The 16389-nt window shown below is 45.1% G+C and overlaps 1 protein-coding gene and 1 long non-coding RNA gene across 4 annotated transcripts in view; one reads left to right on the forward strand and one right to left on the reverse strand.

Moving 5' to 3' along the window:
* Positions 1-2317, forward strand: part of LOC117069943 — a 3552-nt gene extending 1235 nt beyond the window's left edge. The window contains exon 2 of the long non-coding RNA XR_004431727.1: positions 2091-2317. This is a non-coding gene — a long non-coding RNA (uncharacterized LOC117069943). The remainder of the gene's footprint in view (positions 1-2090) is intronic.
* LOC117069942 (dehydrogenase/reductase SDR family member 4-like) lies at positions 11-16057 on the reverse strand. Of its 3 annotated transcripts, XM_033188499.1 has the most exons (8): positions 15514-16057; positions 14226-14403; positions 8581-8682; positions 3053-3123; positions 2902-2953; positions 2558-2692; positions 2037-2092; positions 11-531 (listed from the first exon to the last, which is right to left on the reverse strand). In XM_033188499.1, exons 1-8 carry the CDS (start codon positions 15639-15641, stop codon positions 417-419), a joined length of 837 nt encoding a protein of 278 aa, XP_033044390.1. In that variant the 5' UTR covers positions 15642-16057; the 3' UTR covers positions 11-416. The 3 variants fall into 3 exon arrangements, with proteins under 3 accessions (XP_033044390.1, XP_033044392.1, XP_033044391.1); XM_033188500.1 differs by lacking the exon at positions 8581-8682 and having other exon boundaries at positions 417-531; XM_033188501.1 differs by lacking the exons at positions 2902-2953; positions 3053-3123.
* Positions 16058-16389: the final 332 nt, after the last annotated feature.

The raw sequence follows: 16389 nt of genomic DNA on the forward strand, positions 1-16389 counted from the left end.
GTTGATTCGATTCAAAGCCGCGCAATCATCTGCATTTTATTTGCACCTCATTTGCAAGTTGTTAATTTGCAACTCTGCTCCTTCCACTCCAGCTTCCTTCTCTCCCATCTCCTCTCAAATTCCCCAGTGGCCAGGGCAAAAAATATCTGTTGGTCTTTGCCAAGGTAGACTCAGCCTTGTCAGCAGGCCTGTCCTGTGTTCTCAGGGGAGGCCTTTACCCAAGGCCACAGCAACAGCAGGAATCCCGAGTAAGACGCCACCTTGACTGCAGGGAAGGCTGCATCTTGTCACAGGGCAGAACTGATTTTGTGAGGTGAACAGTAAGGTGAGCAGAAGTGAGAAAAGCCAGTGGATGAATGCAGGAACAGCACCAGGAGCTAAAGCCCAACTCTGCCCCGTGGGCTGTCTCCGGGTCCTCAGAGGTGGGACGGGGTTCCTCCACCCACCACCACTGTCTCCTCAGTGATGTAGCTGGCATCTTCAGAGCACAGGAAAGACACGATGCCAGCATAATCCTCTGACTCGCCTAACCTGGGGAATAAGGGAAGCAAGGAAGGGAGTAAAAATCAAACAGTTCTGCCTCCCTCACTCGGCCCACAGGGAATGAAATTTGCTTAATCAAGAATTATCAGATGACTTTTCAGGATCAGTGTACAAGCTTTCTGCCTATCAAATAGGGTTACCATGAGGATATGCTGTTATAATTTAGTAGAAGCATACTGTACTCTGCAAAAACCATTACCCATAATATTCAAATACTGTAGAAACACAGTTTTAGAGAGCTCAGGACACCAAAATCCAAAGTTATACAGATAAAATAGTAAGCAATTATTTCATACTTCAAAAAGTGGTTTCACATGTGCACACACTAAAGTATCAGGGAGTCTGTGTGACAGTAAATGGTGTGTTTAAAATGATTCCGTTTGTACAGGTTCAACTTACAGACAACTTTCAGGAATCTATACTTGTCCCTTAAAGTCAGGTTCATTTGGTGACAATGTGCTAATTCTTATTTTATCAGTGACTGCATAGTTAGGAGACACTTTAATCTGCCTGCCGTAGAATGCTCTAGAGGTGGGCAGCGTGAGTAACTCAAACATACAAGGGCTGAATTAATGGTTCTCCATTCTAGCTGTACCTTGCAATCATTTGAGAGGCTTAAACAAACAAAACAAAACAAAAACAAAAACAAAAAAAAGAAAAGAAAAGACAAAGAAAAACAAAAGCCCAGATGGTCAAGTCCTACCTTGGACCAGTTACAAAAGAATCTCTGGGAGTGGGTGGTGCCTGAGCACCTGCAGTTTAAAAAGCTCCCCAGGTGATTCTAATGTGAATCCAGGATTGAGCTACATGGGCTAGATCATTCATTGGAGCTCTAGGATGACAATCCTGAATTATTAATGAGTTATGAACTAGGCCTGCAGCTCACGCCTGACATCAGAATGGCTTTGGGAAGATTTGGGATGTCTGGACCAGTACAGAGTTAGGCATTGTTGGCATCTGTCCTCGAAGCCAGAAGATAGAGGCAGGGAATTTAGAGGAAAGGGAGCCGGACAAAGGTGCTTGAACAGTTCATCCAGCTCACTGGGGAAGAAAGTAAGTCCTCAGGCAAGGGGAGTTTGGGGCTTAGTAAAGCTCTTCATTCTTTTCATTTGGATTATAGATCATCAACCTGAGTTTTGTAAACATGTGTCATTATTCAAGGAAACTAAAAATGCATGGTTTTGGTTTTGGTCTCTGGTCTCCATGGATGCTCAGGGGTGGAGGCAATCCCCCAGGTGGAGAGAGGACTCAGGGCTTCTCCCAGAGCTCTGCACTGCTGAAACCCTGATGTCTCTGGGTTTACCTTTTGAAAGGGAAGCTGACTTCTTGCTCAGGCCACTGCAGTGATAGTGTTTATGAATTTGTGGTCTGCGAGGCAGAGGAGAGCCTGCCTGTGTTATCTGTGGGACTGAGACAGCGGGCTGTGTGCTGCCAGGGACCAGACCTTTCCATCTTCATGCCTCTTAGGGCCCTTGACCCCATGACAGTTTTACCTTCTTATCTGCAGGGTTTCTTTCATTCTTTCCTGTTTTTCCTTGTCCATCCAGAGCTGCAGAAAGAAGGGAAATCTCTTTATGTTTAAGAAGAGGAAAGTGAGGAACAAAAAGAGAAGAAACTGCCCGTCCTCATGGCAACAGAGAGTAAGGATGGAGAGACTTCCCTCTTTCACTTCCTATTTCTTTTCCTAGCTCCCAGCTCTCCCCACTGCCCTCATGTGTTTCATTTCTTTCAGGTTCTAGTGATGCATTTTGCTGCATCTCTCCAATCTCATCCACGTAAGGAGAGAGGAAACAGTGTGAGTCTGAATACCTCAGTCTCCACCCTATGCTTTAGGAATGGTGTGATTGGAGTCTGGCTTAGATAGGGCAGCTGGTACAGACAGGGAATATGGAAAAGCCCAGGGAAAGAGAACGGAGTGGTTGAGAGTTCAGGAATCAGGTACTGGGCTTCCCTGTCCAAGAAGATGGATGCCCTTTAAGGGGTTCCAGTGGGATGCAGAGCTCCCCTTCCTCACCATCCTGCTGAAGCTGGTCTTGATAAGTCCAGGTGCTAGGCAGTTCACCCTAATGTTCCTTGGGGCCAGCTCTATGGCCAGGTTCTTGGTGAGGCCCAGCAAAGCTGTTTTACTGACATTGTAAGGAGTGAAGCCCTGGAGATAGAAAACAAGGGGCACAGTTGGGAAACTGTCTTGTGGCTAAACCTCCCCTAGGTTATGGTTTGTGGAGGCAAGGCATCTATTTTGTGGGCAGGAATTTGGTGTGATTCTAAAAGGGGACACAAACTTCTTTGGGTAACAGGAGGGGTGGAAAGATATGGAGTGGAGGATGGGATGGAAGGGGCAGACCAAAGGGTTCTTACAGGAGATGGACTGAAGGCTGCTATGGAGGCCACGATCACCACTGAGCCACCTCTGGAAAAAGAAGACAGCTGACCCTCTTCCCAGTGTGGACCACTGCCCTCAGCCCGTGTGGGGTCCCATCTCACCCAGGCTCTTTCTCACTCTCTGTACCCTCGTTTCTCCATTTCTGGCACCACTGCCTTTGTCATCAGGGCTGGGGCCTTCACATTAATGTCCAGAGTCTGAAGCCAAGAGAAGAAGGGGAAACAGCATGAGTGAAGAGCACTGGAGGAGGCATGGCAATGAGGAGTGAGAGTGGGTTCCTAGGATGTTTGTCAGAGCTGACGAAGATCTTAGGATGATATACCTGCATCTTGCACATGAAGAAACTGAGGTTCAGGGAGAAGTAGCTCTCATCAGCTGCTCAGCTAGATAATGATACATTAGGTTCAGGTGAGAAAAAATGGATCCTGGTTCATCTTGTTTCGTAACCAGCCAAGTATGATTTGGCCCAGAAGGGGCCTAAATCCTCAGGGCTCCTTTGGATTTGAGCTGTGTGGTCCGTGTTTCTTCAAATTAGGGACAGCCTGGAATTGTCAGCCTCCTGGACCTGCCCTAGAGTGGGCCATGCTTCTCAGGGAAAATGTGGCCTGACCTTGGATACCTGGGGTTGTTCTAGCACTTCTCTGGCTTCTGTGCTTAGGGAGTGAGATGCTCTTGGCCCTCTAGGATGGACTGCCTGGCTAGACCTGATTAGAAAGTGGGATCATGAGGAGGTACCTTCTGGGGAAGCTGGGAGACAAGCTACAATCAGAATCCCCATATCCATAATGTAAAACAAATGTGTGACCCCTGTTTACATTGTTCTAGACAACTGCTTATATTAAAATATTTCAGTCTTACAGAAAAATTGGAAATAGAAGTACAACGAATATCTGGAGATCCTTCACTTAGATTCACCAATCGTTCTCTACTAAAAATACAAAAATTAGCTGGACGTGGTGGCATGTGCCTGTAATCTCAGCTACTTAGGAGGATGGAACAGGAGAATAGTTTGAATCCGGGAGGTGGAGGTTGCAGTGAGACGAGATCACACCACTGCACTCCAGCCTGGGCAATAGAGTGAGACTCCATTTCAAAAAACAAATAAATAAATAAATAAAAATTAAAATAAACAAACTTAGTTGCAGATATTAGAACACTGTATCCCTAAATACTTACCATACATTTCCAAAGAGCAAAGATGTTCTTTTACGCAACCATAATCCATTATCACACCCAAGAAGTTTGACATTGATGATAATTTTATCTACTATATTGGCCTCAATTGTCCCCCAAATGTGTTTTTTTACCCTTAAAATATATTTTATTCAATTCACAACAGTTAAAGTATTAAAATTATAGCCCAGTAAAACTTGCCAAGCACCCCCAAACCAAAAAAATAAAAGGTTAAGTAATGTTTTAAAAAACTGTCTTATTCTGAGTCTTATCCTGTCTAATCTCCACTCCCCACCCCCATAAGCCAGTTATAGAAGAAACTACAGCCTCTTGCTTCATCAAGAACTATATAATGTTCATAATTTATAATTTAACTCAAGATTCTGTGTTATAAAAACAGTCATTTTGTCTCAATTTTAAGGTGCTTGTTGATTGTCCTTAGTAATTTGGACAACACAGAGTAAACAAGAAATGTGTTTTTTTTTAAAAGTCCAGAGTTCAATCAAGGATCAGGCATTATGCTTGGATTTGATGCACTGTGATATTTAAAAAATATATATAGTCTAAAAGAAAAGTTAGTAGTACACCTTATTTTATTACACTTTGCAAATATTGTGTTTTTTACAAATTGAAGGGTTTTACAGATGGAAGGTTCATGGCGCAAACTGGAGCCATTTTTCCAACGGCATGTGCTCACTTTGTCTCTGGGTCACATTTTGGTAATTCTTGGAATATTTCAGACTTTTTCATTATTATTATATCTGTTACAGTGATCTGTAATCAGTGATCTTTCATGTTTTTATTATAATTGTTTTGGGGTACCACAAACCACACCCAGAAAAGAAGGTGAACTTAATCGATAAATGTTGTGTGTGTTCTGACTGCTCCGCCCTTCTCCCATCTCTCTCCTTCTCTGTGGGCCTCCGTATTCCCTGAGACACATTTACATTGAAATTAGGCCAATTATTAACCCTGCAATGGCCTCTAAGTGTTCAAGTGAAAGGAAGAGTCACACATCTTGCACTTTAAATCAAAAGGTAGAAATAATTAGCTTAGTGAGGAAGGCATGTTGAAAGCTGAGGCAGGCTGAAAGCTAGGCCATGTGCACCAGTTAGCCAAATTGTGAGTGCAAAGGAAAAATTCTTGAAGGAAATTAAAAGTACTACTTCTGTGAACACATAAATGATAAGAAAGCAAAACAGCTTTATTGTTAATATGGCTTCCAAAACTTCAAAGGATAGGCTTATTCTCTTGTTAGGGGCTAATGCAGTCAATGACTTTAAGTTGAAGCCAATGCTCATTTACTATTCTGAAAATTCTAGGGCTGTCAAGATTTATGCTAAATCTACTCTGCCCGTGCTCTATAAATGGAACAACAAAGCCTGAATAACAGCACATCTGTTTATAGCATGGTTAACTGAATATTTTAAGCTCATCGTTGATAGCTACTACTCAGAAAAAGATTCTTTCAAACTGTTACTGCTTCTCAACAATGCTCCTGGTCACTCAAAAGCTCTGATGGAGATGTACAAGGAGATTAATGTTGTTTTCATGCCTGCTAACACAACATCCATTCTGCAGCCCATGGATCAGGGGGTAATTCAGACTTGCAAGACTTATTATTTAAGAAATACATTTTGTAAGGCTGTAACTGCCATAGATAGTGATTCCTCTGATGGATCTCGGCAAAGTTAACTGAAAACCTTCTGAAAAGGATTCACCATTCTAGATGCCATTAAGAATATTTGTGATTCATGGGAGGAGGTCAAAATATCTACATTAACAGGAGTCTGGAAAAAGTTGATTCCAACCCTCATGGATGATGTGGAGGGGTTCAAGACTGCATCAGAGGAAGGAACTGCAGATGTGGTGGAAATAGCAAGAGATCCAGAAGTAGAGTCTGAAGATGGGACTGAATTGCTGCAATCTCACGACAAAATGTAAATGGCTGAGGTGTTGCTTCTTATGGATAAGCAAAGAAAGTGGTTTCTTGGGATGGAATCTGTTTCTGGTGAAGATGCCATGAACATTGTTGAAATCACAACACAGGATTTAGAATATTACATGAACTTAGTTGACTAAGCAGTGGCAGAGTTTGATAGGATTGACTCCAATTTTGAAAGAAGTTCTACTGTGGGTAAATGCTATGAAACAGCATTGCATGCTACAGAGAAATCTTTTGTGAAAGGAAGAATCAACTGATGTGGCAAACTTCACTGCTGGCTTATTTGAAGAGATTGCCACAGCCACCCCAGCCTTCAGCAACACCACCCTAAGTCAGCCACCATCAATGGTGAGGCAAGACCCTCCACCAGCAAAAAGATTACAGCTTCTAAAGTCTCAGATGATTGTTAGCATTTTTTAGCAATAAAGTATTTTAAAATTAAGGTACATATATATATTTTAAGACATAATACTATTGCTCATTTAATAGACTACCATTAGATGACCATTATAGTGTAAACGTAATTTTTATATGCATTGGGAAACCAAAAAATTCATGTGACTTGCTTTATTATAATATTGAATTTATTGTGCAGTGGCCTGGAACCAGACCCACAATATCTCCGAGGTGTGCCTGTACTTAGTTCAAAACTGATTTTCATATGGTCTCTATGCAGACTGTTCATGAATGATTTTCCTCTATTTTAAAGACTATCAGAATCTGGCTGGGTGTGGTGGCTCATGCCTGTAATCCCAATACTTTGGGAGGCCAAGGTGGCGGGATCTGTTGAGGCCAGGAATTTGAGACCAGCCTGGGCAACACAGTGAAACCCCATCACTATTAAAAATACAAAAAATTAGCCGGGTGTGGTGGCACATGCCTGTAGTCCTGGGTACTTCAGAGGCTGAGGCACAAGAATCGCTTGAACCTGGGAAGCAGAGGTTGCAGTGAGCTGAGATCACACCACAGCATTCCAGCCTCGGTGACACAGCGAGGAAAAAAGAAAAAGAAAAAAAGAAAGAGGGAAAAAAGACAGGGCAAGACTGTCTAAAAAAAGAAAGAAAGAAGCCAACCTTAAATGATTAGCAGCACATCTTTGGGTAGTTTTGAAGAAAAGATGGTTTAAGAAAGAGAAGTCATTTTGATGATAATTCCTAAGAAGGAAGGTTTTGTTGTCATTGTTGTTGTTATTGTTTTTAATATACAGAAAAGGTCTCACTGTGTTGCCCAGGCTTCGCTCAAACTAGCTCATCTAGAATCAAAAACTAGCTCACCGAAGAACATTTTGGCACTTTGGTCTTTATGTGTATGAAACACTAGTAAATAAATCATAGTATTTTCGCAACCTGATACTTTAGTGTTGAGAAATTTTTGATGACATCTGATATAGTTGGTATGTTTGTGCCCTCTAAGTCCCATGTTGAAATGTGATCACCAATGTTCAAGGTGGGACGTGGTGTGAGGTGTTTGGGTCATGGGGGTGGATCCCTTATGAATGGCTTGGTGCCCTCCCTGTGGCAATGAGTGAGTTCTCACTCTATTAGTTCATGCCAGGACTAGTTGTTTAAAAGAGACTGGTTTCTCTCTCTTGCATCCTCTCTTGCCATGTGACACTGTGCTCCCTTTTTCCTTCTGCCATGATTGTAAGCTTCCTGAGGCCTCATCAGAAGCAGATACTGGCACCATGCTTCTTGTACAGTCTGCAGTATCGTAAGCCAAAACAAACTTCTTTTCTTTATAAATTGCCCAGCTCACGTATTCCTTTATAGCAACACAGAACAGACTAATACAACATCAGAGTAAAAAGCAAAACCATGAGAAATCATAAAAAATTAGCATTTTCAAATCATGTGGGAATATTAACCTTAATAAACAAAAACAAATATTTTAATTAAAACTTTGTAATTAAATGTGTGAAATATATTATGAATATAATGTAATTATACATTTTCACATAAAACCCAATGTTCTACCACTTGAATTTAGACATCCAGATCTCAGATTTTCTTGACATTGCAGCTAAGAAGAAAATAATACGGGTTTTTATTTTTATTTTTTTTAAAGGATGTATGTTATAAAGGGGCAACTGGTCATTTCACCAGAATCAGTATTTTAAATAACTAGCAGCATTTAATATTTCCCAACTAATAAAAAAGATTGCTTTTTGTCAGCTGAAAGGGGACAGGTGGGTGTGTAAATTTAAGTGTCGTAGTTGTTGGCATATTAGCTGCTATGTCTCTGTTGGAAATCAGCCAGGTAGAAGAGCATACTGGGGAAGAAGCCTGGGGAGGGGAGCAGACTACAGAGAGTGAAGAGCAAATACAAGCAGTCAGAACTAGGAGTAGCAGAAACGAATAGGAAGGGCAGGGATAGAGCTACCCCCACCCGCCCTTTACCAGGTGTGCTCCACGTGTGTGGCACATGGCAAACAGTCCTCACATTTACACTGCCTTTGACAAACACATTCTAAAAGCAGACAGAGTTTGTACTGAATGTGTTCTGAGGCCCACCCCCTGCTGATTTAATCCCCTCTCACCTTGTCCCACACCTCCTCGGTGATATCCATTAGGCTTCCAAAGAAAGGGTTGACAGCAGCATTGGAGACTAGGATATCGATACCTCCATGAAGCTTCACAGCCTAGAGAGAGGGGGTGAGGTCTGGACCAGGGCTGCAGTAAGTAAGGGAGGTGCATTTACCCATGTTGCTAAAAACTTTCTTTTGAGTTATGCCCTGTGGCTCATGCCTGTAATCATGGCACTTTGGGAGCCAAGGTGGGAGGATCACTTGAGTTGAGGAGTTTGAGAGAAGCTTGAGCCACATAGCGAGACCTTATCTTTATATTAAAAACAACAATAACAATGACAACAAAACCTTCCTTCTTAGGAACTGTCGTCAAAATAAGTTCCGTTTCTTAAAACATCTTTTTTTTGAAAACTACCCTAAGATCTGCTGCTAACCATTTAAGGTTGGCTTCCTTCTTTCTTTTTTAGATGGAGTCTTGCTCTATCACCCAGGCTGGAGTACAGTGGCATGATCTCAGCTCACCACAGCCTTGACCTATTGGGTTCAAGCCATCCTCTTGCCTCAGTCCCCAAAGTAGTCGGGAGTACAAGTACTTGCCACCACACCACGCCAATTTTTGTAGTTTTTGTAGAGACAGGGTCTTGCCCTATTGCCGTCTAGAACTACTGAGCTCAAGCCATCCACCTGCCTCAGTATCCAAAAGTGTTACAGGCACAAGCCACCAGGAAGTTGGTCTTATTTTTTTTTTGCAGTCTTTTCTTCCTACCTCCTATTCTTCTAAGGCTGTCTCTGAGCCTTTGCTCTTTTCTTTACACTTGCCCTTTGGTACGCTCCTTCATTCTCATGATTTCAAGTCTCACCTCAAAATCTATTTCTAGACCCCTCCTCTTCCTTTCACAGTGAGTTCCACCCCCATTTCCCCAAGTGCTTACTGTCCAGTTCTCCTTGAATAAGTTACCCTTATCTCAAAGTCAATCTGTCCACACTTATCTAAATGGAAAAACTGGCTTAAATAGAGCTGAAGAAAGTTACCCTGGAGGGGCCTTTGAGATCATCTGTTCCAATGTCCTTAAGGTGGAGATGATGAAACAGGTTCAGGGAATTTTCTTAAGATCATATAGTTCAGTAGTGACACACTGAGGCTAGCTAAGAACAGGAGGCCTGCTTATTCTGTGTTTGGGAAAGTGATTTGCTCAGGGCACAAAGCTAGTTAGCAGTGGAAGAACCGAGGTCAGTCTCCCATTCTGTAGCACATCACTAATTCATAAGAGCCCTCTGAAAGCGAGTTGGGGTCATTTAGGAAACTGACTGCCCAGGAGAGCCATGATGGGAGAAGATACCAGCCTGAATTTAAAGCAATTCCATATTTGGTTATGATGTCATTTTCCCTGTCTCTGTCTCTCTCTTTTGACCTGGAGGCATGAAAGATTTAAGGCAGAAACTGACATTTAAACTGAGACAGCCAAGAAGGGCAACATCTCACCTCCTTAATATGTTATAAGTAGGTAGTGAGGCATGTGCTAGAGTAATGAATGGTCAAGCAGAATCTGCCAACAAGAGTTTTTAGTACAAAGCCACCTTGAAACCAGACTTTGCATTTGCCCAGAACTGGCAATTTTGATGCCTTGGGCAAGTAGCAGTACATGGGCCCGTGGTCAACTTTGTGCTTCAGATCTGGCACACAGAGGGGTGTTACTAATAATGTACACCATCTGCTAGCTTTCCATTTTAACTAATTATTCTTGTCAACTAGGTGCTAAGCTCAGTTGTTTCTAGACGGTTGAAGGAATGCCTGGGCTGTCGACATGTAAATCTAATAAAATTTACAGTCATATAATCTTTTGAAACCAGTATTAATACTTTCCTGCACCCTTTAAATTTTGGTATCCTGGCATAAAGCCCAGTCACCTGCCTTGGCTCTGTATAAGTCTCACCAATGGACTTGTTACTAGGGAGGTGCAGAGTAAGTTAAGTGATGTGCGCTGTGCCGAGTACACGTGTGTTTGAGCTGGGAGAAGACAGAGGATTGCTCTAGAAACACCTGGAGACATTTTCTACTCTGCTGTATACCTCATGCCCCTCTCCTTCCAGGTCTGTCAGCACAGAGATGGGAGGAGGCTGGGTTTTGATTGAACAGAGATAGCAAACCATAAAAGATGAATGAGGCTGGGTGTGGTGGCTCACACCTATAATCCTAGTACTTTGGTAGGCCCAGTATAGAGGATTGCTAGAGGCCAGGAGTTCAAAACAGCCTGGGCAACACAGTCCCAACTCTACAACAGATTTAAAAAATGAACTGGTGTGGTGGTGCACACCTATAGTCTTAGCCACTTGGGAGGCTGAGGTGGCAGGATTGCTTGACTTCAGGAGTTGCAGGTTACAGTGAGCTATGATCATGCCACTGCACTCCAGCCTGGGAAACAGAGTGAGGCCCTGTCTCTGGGAAAAAAAAAAAAGTCTTCTAAGTCTTGTTCTAAACTGTGTGATCACTACACTAAAGTGGTTAGGAGGTGTTTGCTCTGTGTTCTGATAGTTATACATTTTTAAGAAAAAATATAATCAAGCAGATAGGCAGCTAATCTGGTTTCCACTTACCACACACTTAGAAGCTTTGTGGTGCAGATGAGGAGGCCACTGGGTAGTAACCATTCTCAGGGCAGTGGCTTTTCTCATTGCAGGGTAACATGTGGCAATTGGCAGAAGACATTTCAAATAGCTGACAAGTATTCTATCATTCTCCTCTCTGACAATGGTCACACAAACTACCTGAGAGTCATTTTTGACTTCGCTCGTGTTTCCCACTTTTTGATATGGGGTTGGAAAATCTTGGTTCGTTCCCACTAAATGTCTCTTGGACACATCTGTTCCAGTCCCACCACTACTGCTCTAAACCTGGATGACAGCAACAGCTTCCTCACTGATGCCCTGGATTCAGTGTCTTCTTTGTATATCCTTTCTACCAGAGCCAGATTATCTTTCTTAATAACCATCTTTCTCTTCCTCAAAACCTCACATGGCTTCTTATTTGTTGTAATGATGTGTAAACATATCCTTTTAAGGTCCTTAACATATCCTTTTAAGAAGCTATTGCCGGGTACGGTGGCTCATGCCTGTAATCCCAGCATGTTAGGAGGCCAAGGGGGTGGATCACCTGAGGTGAGGAGTTCAAGACCAGCCTGGCCAACATAGTGAAACCCCATCTCTACTAAAATACCAAAATTAGCTGGACGTGGTGGTGGATGCCTGTAATCCTAGCTACTCGGGATGCTGAGGCATGAGGATTGCTTGAACCTGGAGGCTGAGGTTGCAGTGAGCTAAGATTGTGCCATAGCACTCTAGCCTGGGCAAGAAGAGTGAAACTCTATCTCAAAAAAAAAAAAGAAAAAAGAAAAAAAGGATATGGAGGCCCATGGCCTCTGTCTTTCCAATGCAGCCCCTTTCCCAGCAGTACTTCTAAGCCTGTGCTCTCCACTGTGGACTGACAGCACTCCTCTCTTTCCTTCAGTTCCTTCTTGGCTGTCTGCTCATTTTGCAGAGTTATCTGGAACCTCATCTCTATTCCATCTGTCCATTCACATTTATTCCTAAACGTTTAGCTCAAGTACCACTTCTGGGCTAGGCCTGTAGGCCTTGTTAAGTGAACCTAGTGGGGGTCACAGGATGTTTTTCCAGCAGGATTTTGACATTCAATTGCTACTTACATGTCATATAGTTAGTGCTAATTGACCCAGACTCCCAAACAGCTCCTTCCACATCAGGATCAAGTCCCTAATGTTGGGCTGTGTTCACCAGCCTAGGCCAGGCTTTTTTGGACTCACATTTGTGACTCTCTTGGACTCACATTTGGCTCTTTCCAATGCACATCTGAGCATTTGCCAGACAGTTCCTTAAAAATGGAATTACCCTATACAGTCTACCACACTACCGTCTACTATTGTTAAGATCCTCCTCTTCCAAGAAGAGTGTGCAAATTATTTCTGCCAATCTTCCAATCTGTTAGCACAATCTTGTACTTTCCATTTTTGGGTAGATTCTCCCTTCCACTCTGGGGAATAAAGTGTGTGCCCTGAGCCTCAAGGGAAGAGGAGCTTCCTTTGCTGGATGGTTCATATTTTCCTCAGCAGCTGCAGGGCTGGTGTCTACTACTAATTGTGACATTGACTTATATACTTTCTTTGAGACTAAAGTCCAGTACCTGGTAGTCCGTAGGCAGCAAATAAAGGAAGGGAGCTTGGGAGGTCTGGGTTGAATCACAGCTCTTTCCTTACTGGCTGTGGGACCTTAGGAAGTTGCTCCAGCTATCTGAGCCAGTCTCTGCAGACTGAGAGAATAGTCCTTGCCTTGCTTGGGTTGTTGTCAGGCCTAGAGACAACCTTTGTAAGGCTCTGAACACAGGAAATGGCACATAGTAAGTGGTTGAAACAGGGACCTGACACTATAAGCTGAAGAATAGGGCATTATTAGCTCATGGGTGGGAACATCTATTTTGTGATTGGATTTACCCTTCTCATCTGTCCAATTAGATGGAAAATTACTAGAGAACCAGTACCAGCTGTTTCTTTGTGGTACTCAAGGGATGATGCAGGGTTGAAGCATTAGAATGTTTTAACATTCTCTGATTGGGATGGGATGATTCTCTGAAGTTAGTTTATGAACATAACAGAAAGTCACACAGTAGAAATGTGCTGCTATCCAGGAAAGCAGGGAAGGAGGATCAGGCTGGCTCCTTTTTCTGCCTCCTGGCTCTGTGCCCATTTCCCTGCAGCTCACTGTGGCCACCAGCTGCTCCGGGTCCTCTGTGTTCCCCACATGGCACACGGTGCCTGTCAGGCTAAGCCCCTCCCCCTGCAGCGTGGCCACCGCCTGGTCCACATTCTGCTGCTTCCAGCTGTTGACAACCACGTGGGCCCCGTCCTGGGCCAGACGCCGGGCGATGGCAAAGCCGATCCTGTGAGTAGAAAGAGACAAAGACTGCCAAGGCCTGTGCAGGGGAAGAGGTCGAAGCATGGGCTCTGAAGTTAGACTGCCTGGGTTTGAATTCAGGCTCTTTCCCTATATGACCTCCACGTGTCTCTACTCTGTGTAAAACAGGCTTGATGGCATGGCCTTTTTGGCGCTAATTTACTTATTTTTATTATGATCTGGAACCGCAGCCTCAGTTCCCAAGAACTTACATCACTTTCTACAGTTCCCACCACGGGTGACAGGCTTCATCCCCTGTTGGGACTGAGAGGTGAGAAATGAGCTGGGTGTGCAGCAGCCACTTCCGTGATTTGAGGGTCTCCCTCAGAACAGCCCTGCCCCCAGGTTTCTTTCTTACTAGTCTACCATATTCTCAAAATTCTATCCTTAGTTATTTTTTGGGAACATCTATTTTGTGATTGTATTTACCCTTCTCATCTGTCGAACTAGATGGAAAATTACTGGAGAACCAGTACCAACTGTTTCTATGGGGTACTTAAGGGATGATGCAGGGTTGAAGCATTAGAATGTTTTAAAATTCTCTGACTGAGATGGGATGATTGTCTGAAGTTAGTTTATGCATAACAGAAAGTCACACAGTAGAAATGTGCTGCTATCCAGGAAAGCAGGGAAGGAGGATCAGGCTGGCTCCCTTTTCCACCTCCTGGCTCTGTGCCTATTTCCCTGCAGCTCACCGTAGCCACCAGCCGCTCCCGGTCCTCCGCCTTCCCCACATGGCACACGGTGCCCGTCACGCTCAGCCCTTCCCCCTGCAGCGTGGACACCGCCTGGTCCACATTCTGCTGCTTCCGGCTGCTGACGACCACGTGGGCCCCATCTTGGGCCAAACGCCGGGCGATGGCAAAGCCGATCCTGTGAGCAGAAAGAGACAAAGACTGCCAAGGCCTGCACAGGGGAAGAGGTCGACAGCATGGGCTCTGAAGACTGCTCGGGTTTGAATTCTGGCTCTTTCTCTAGATGACGTCCACGTGTCTCTTCTATGTGTAAAACAGGCTTAATGGCACGGCCATTTTTGGCACTCATTTACTTTTTCTTATGACCTGGACCACAGCCTCAGTTCCCAAGAACTTACATCACTTTCTACAGTTCCCACCACGGGTGACAGGCTTCATCCCCTGTTGGGACTGAGAGGTGAGAAATGAGCTGGGTGTGCAGCAGCCACTTCCATGATTTGAGGATCTCACTCAGAACAGCCCTGCCCCCAGGTTTCTTTCTTACTAGTCTACCATATTCTCAAAATTCTATCCTTAGTTATTTTTTGGGAACATCTATTTTGTGAAAAGATGGTCTCCGGTCAAACATGTAAATATTGCCTTGGGAGGAAGAGTTACACATTCTGGACTTGTCAGTCGTTAGCGTTTTACCTACATTTGTATTTTAGTTTTGTGGAGAGCTGGCATCTAGCAAAGTCCTGTAGAAATGAGAACCAGGACAGACAAGAGTGGTGGGTGAGAAACAGGCTGGACAAGGTAGGCCCAGATGTACCGACCTAAACAAAAGTCTTGACACATGGCTCTTGTGTTCCATCTAGGTAAGGGGGTGGGTTCCGGGAGACTTTTCGGTGCCCAAATAAAGTGTCTGGTACATTTTCAAAGTGCCGGAGGCGTTGGGATAGGATTTTGAAATCCAGATGCCCTTGGATTTCTAGTTTCTGGTCTTCCCGGACGCTAGGTGGGGCTGGTTGACTGGGGCAGCCCAGAACACTGCGGGGACTAGAAAGATGGGGTTGCACAGAGGTGGCACAGTTGTGCCAGAGGCAGCAGGGACGCGAACCTGGCAAGGGAGGGTCCAGGGCCAGGGGATTCGGAGGGGTTTCAGGCGGACCACGCGGCTGCTTTTTTCCAGGGTCAGACTTTGGCCGCGTGTGAGGTCTGAGGACAGGGGCACGGGAGGCCGAGGATGAGAGGCCAGTGCCTGTTTCCAGGCAGCCAGGGCCTCAGAAACTCTGGCGGGAGCACTCACCCGTCGGTGGAGGCGGTTACCAGGGCCACCTTATTCGCGAGCGGGTCCCTGCGGCTCATCCCAGAGCTGGCCATCCGCACCGAATTCCAAGCCGGGACACAGAGGCCTAGCAGCCCCGTCTTGTGCATGGCTCAGACCAGCAAGTCTGAGTTCCACTCCTTCCAGCGGAGGTGACAGAGAGTAGGGCAAAGGGCAGGACGAAGGGCGGGCTGCTTCCCTGCCCGCCCCCTCCTCGTCCTCGGCCTGCTGGATGTCCTCTGTGGCGGTGCGCCCCTCCCTCCGCCGCCGCTCCCTGCAGCCAGCTGCCTTCCGCCCCACGGGGCCTTGCCTTCCCGGGCTGGCGGGTGACCAAAGCGCTCTCTGTTCAAGTTCTCTGTAGGGCTCGCCCCTCCCCTGGCCCCCGCAGGAACCCGCAGACTTTGGCCGCTGCCCTTTTGCATCTCCTTGCCCACGTTTTTCTTCTGCGGGAAGTGGGGGTTTTGAGTTGGTTGCTTTTGCTTCTTCAGAATTTCTTCTCCAAGAAAGTCTGGGTCAATGTATGTGACAGCCCACAGGAGGGCAAATGTTTTGAGACTGCCCATGGAGGTGAGGCCTGTGGTCCTCACAGAGTCCACCAGGTGAGGCTGGAGGAGCCTGGGAGAGATGTGATAGGGAGTAGCTGCACCAGGCCTGGCACTGCCCTTCACTCTGCCCAAGGTCTCCTCCATCTTCACGGGCCCTGGAGGGCAGACTATGGTCATTGACCAAACAGTATCTCACATCCCTCGCCAAAGGGACTTCCTCCTTTACAGGGGCTAAGTGCTAGCGAGGAGGCTGCAGAGTCCCTGGGGCAGTGGTGGAAATGCTAACTGGGGGCACTCAAGTTCTGCCTAACCA

This window comes from Trachypithecus francoisi, unplaced genomic scaffold, assembly GCF_009764315.1.
Source record: "Trachypithecus francoisi isolate TF-2019V2 unplaced genomic scaffold, Tfra_2.0 Lachesis_group3, whole genome shotgun sequence".
Classification (NCBI taxonomy): Eukaryota; Metazoa; Chordata; class Mammalia; order Primates; family Cercopithecidae; genus Trachypithecus; species Trachypithecus francoisi.

What these genes read in the sequence shown, in the direction of transcription:
- LOC117069942 (XM_033188499.1), bottom strand. Translation starts at nt 15,641, where the DNA reads ATGCACAAGACGGGGCTGCTAGGCCTCTGTGTCCCGGCTTGGAATTCG. An exon ending in GGGAGCGGCTGGTGGCTACG is followed by an intron (nt 8,683 to 14,225) that starts GTGAGCTGCAGG and finishes CCCTCTCTCTAG; the next exon opens with GCTGTGAAGCTTCATGGAGG. An exon ending in CAGCCTTCAGTCCATCTCCT is followed by an intron (nt 2,693 to 2,901) that starts GTAAGAACCCTT and finishes TTCTATCTCCAG; the next exon opens with GGCTTCACTCCTTACAATGT.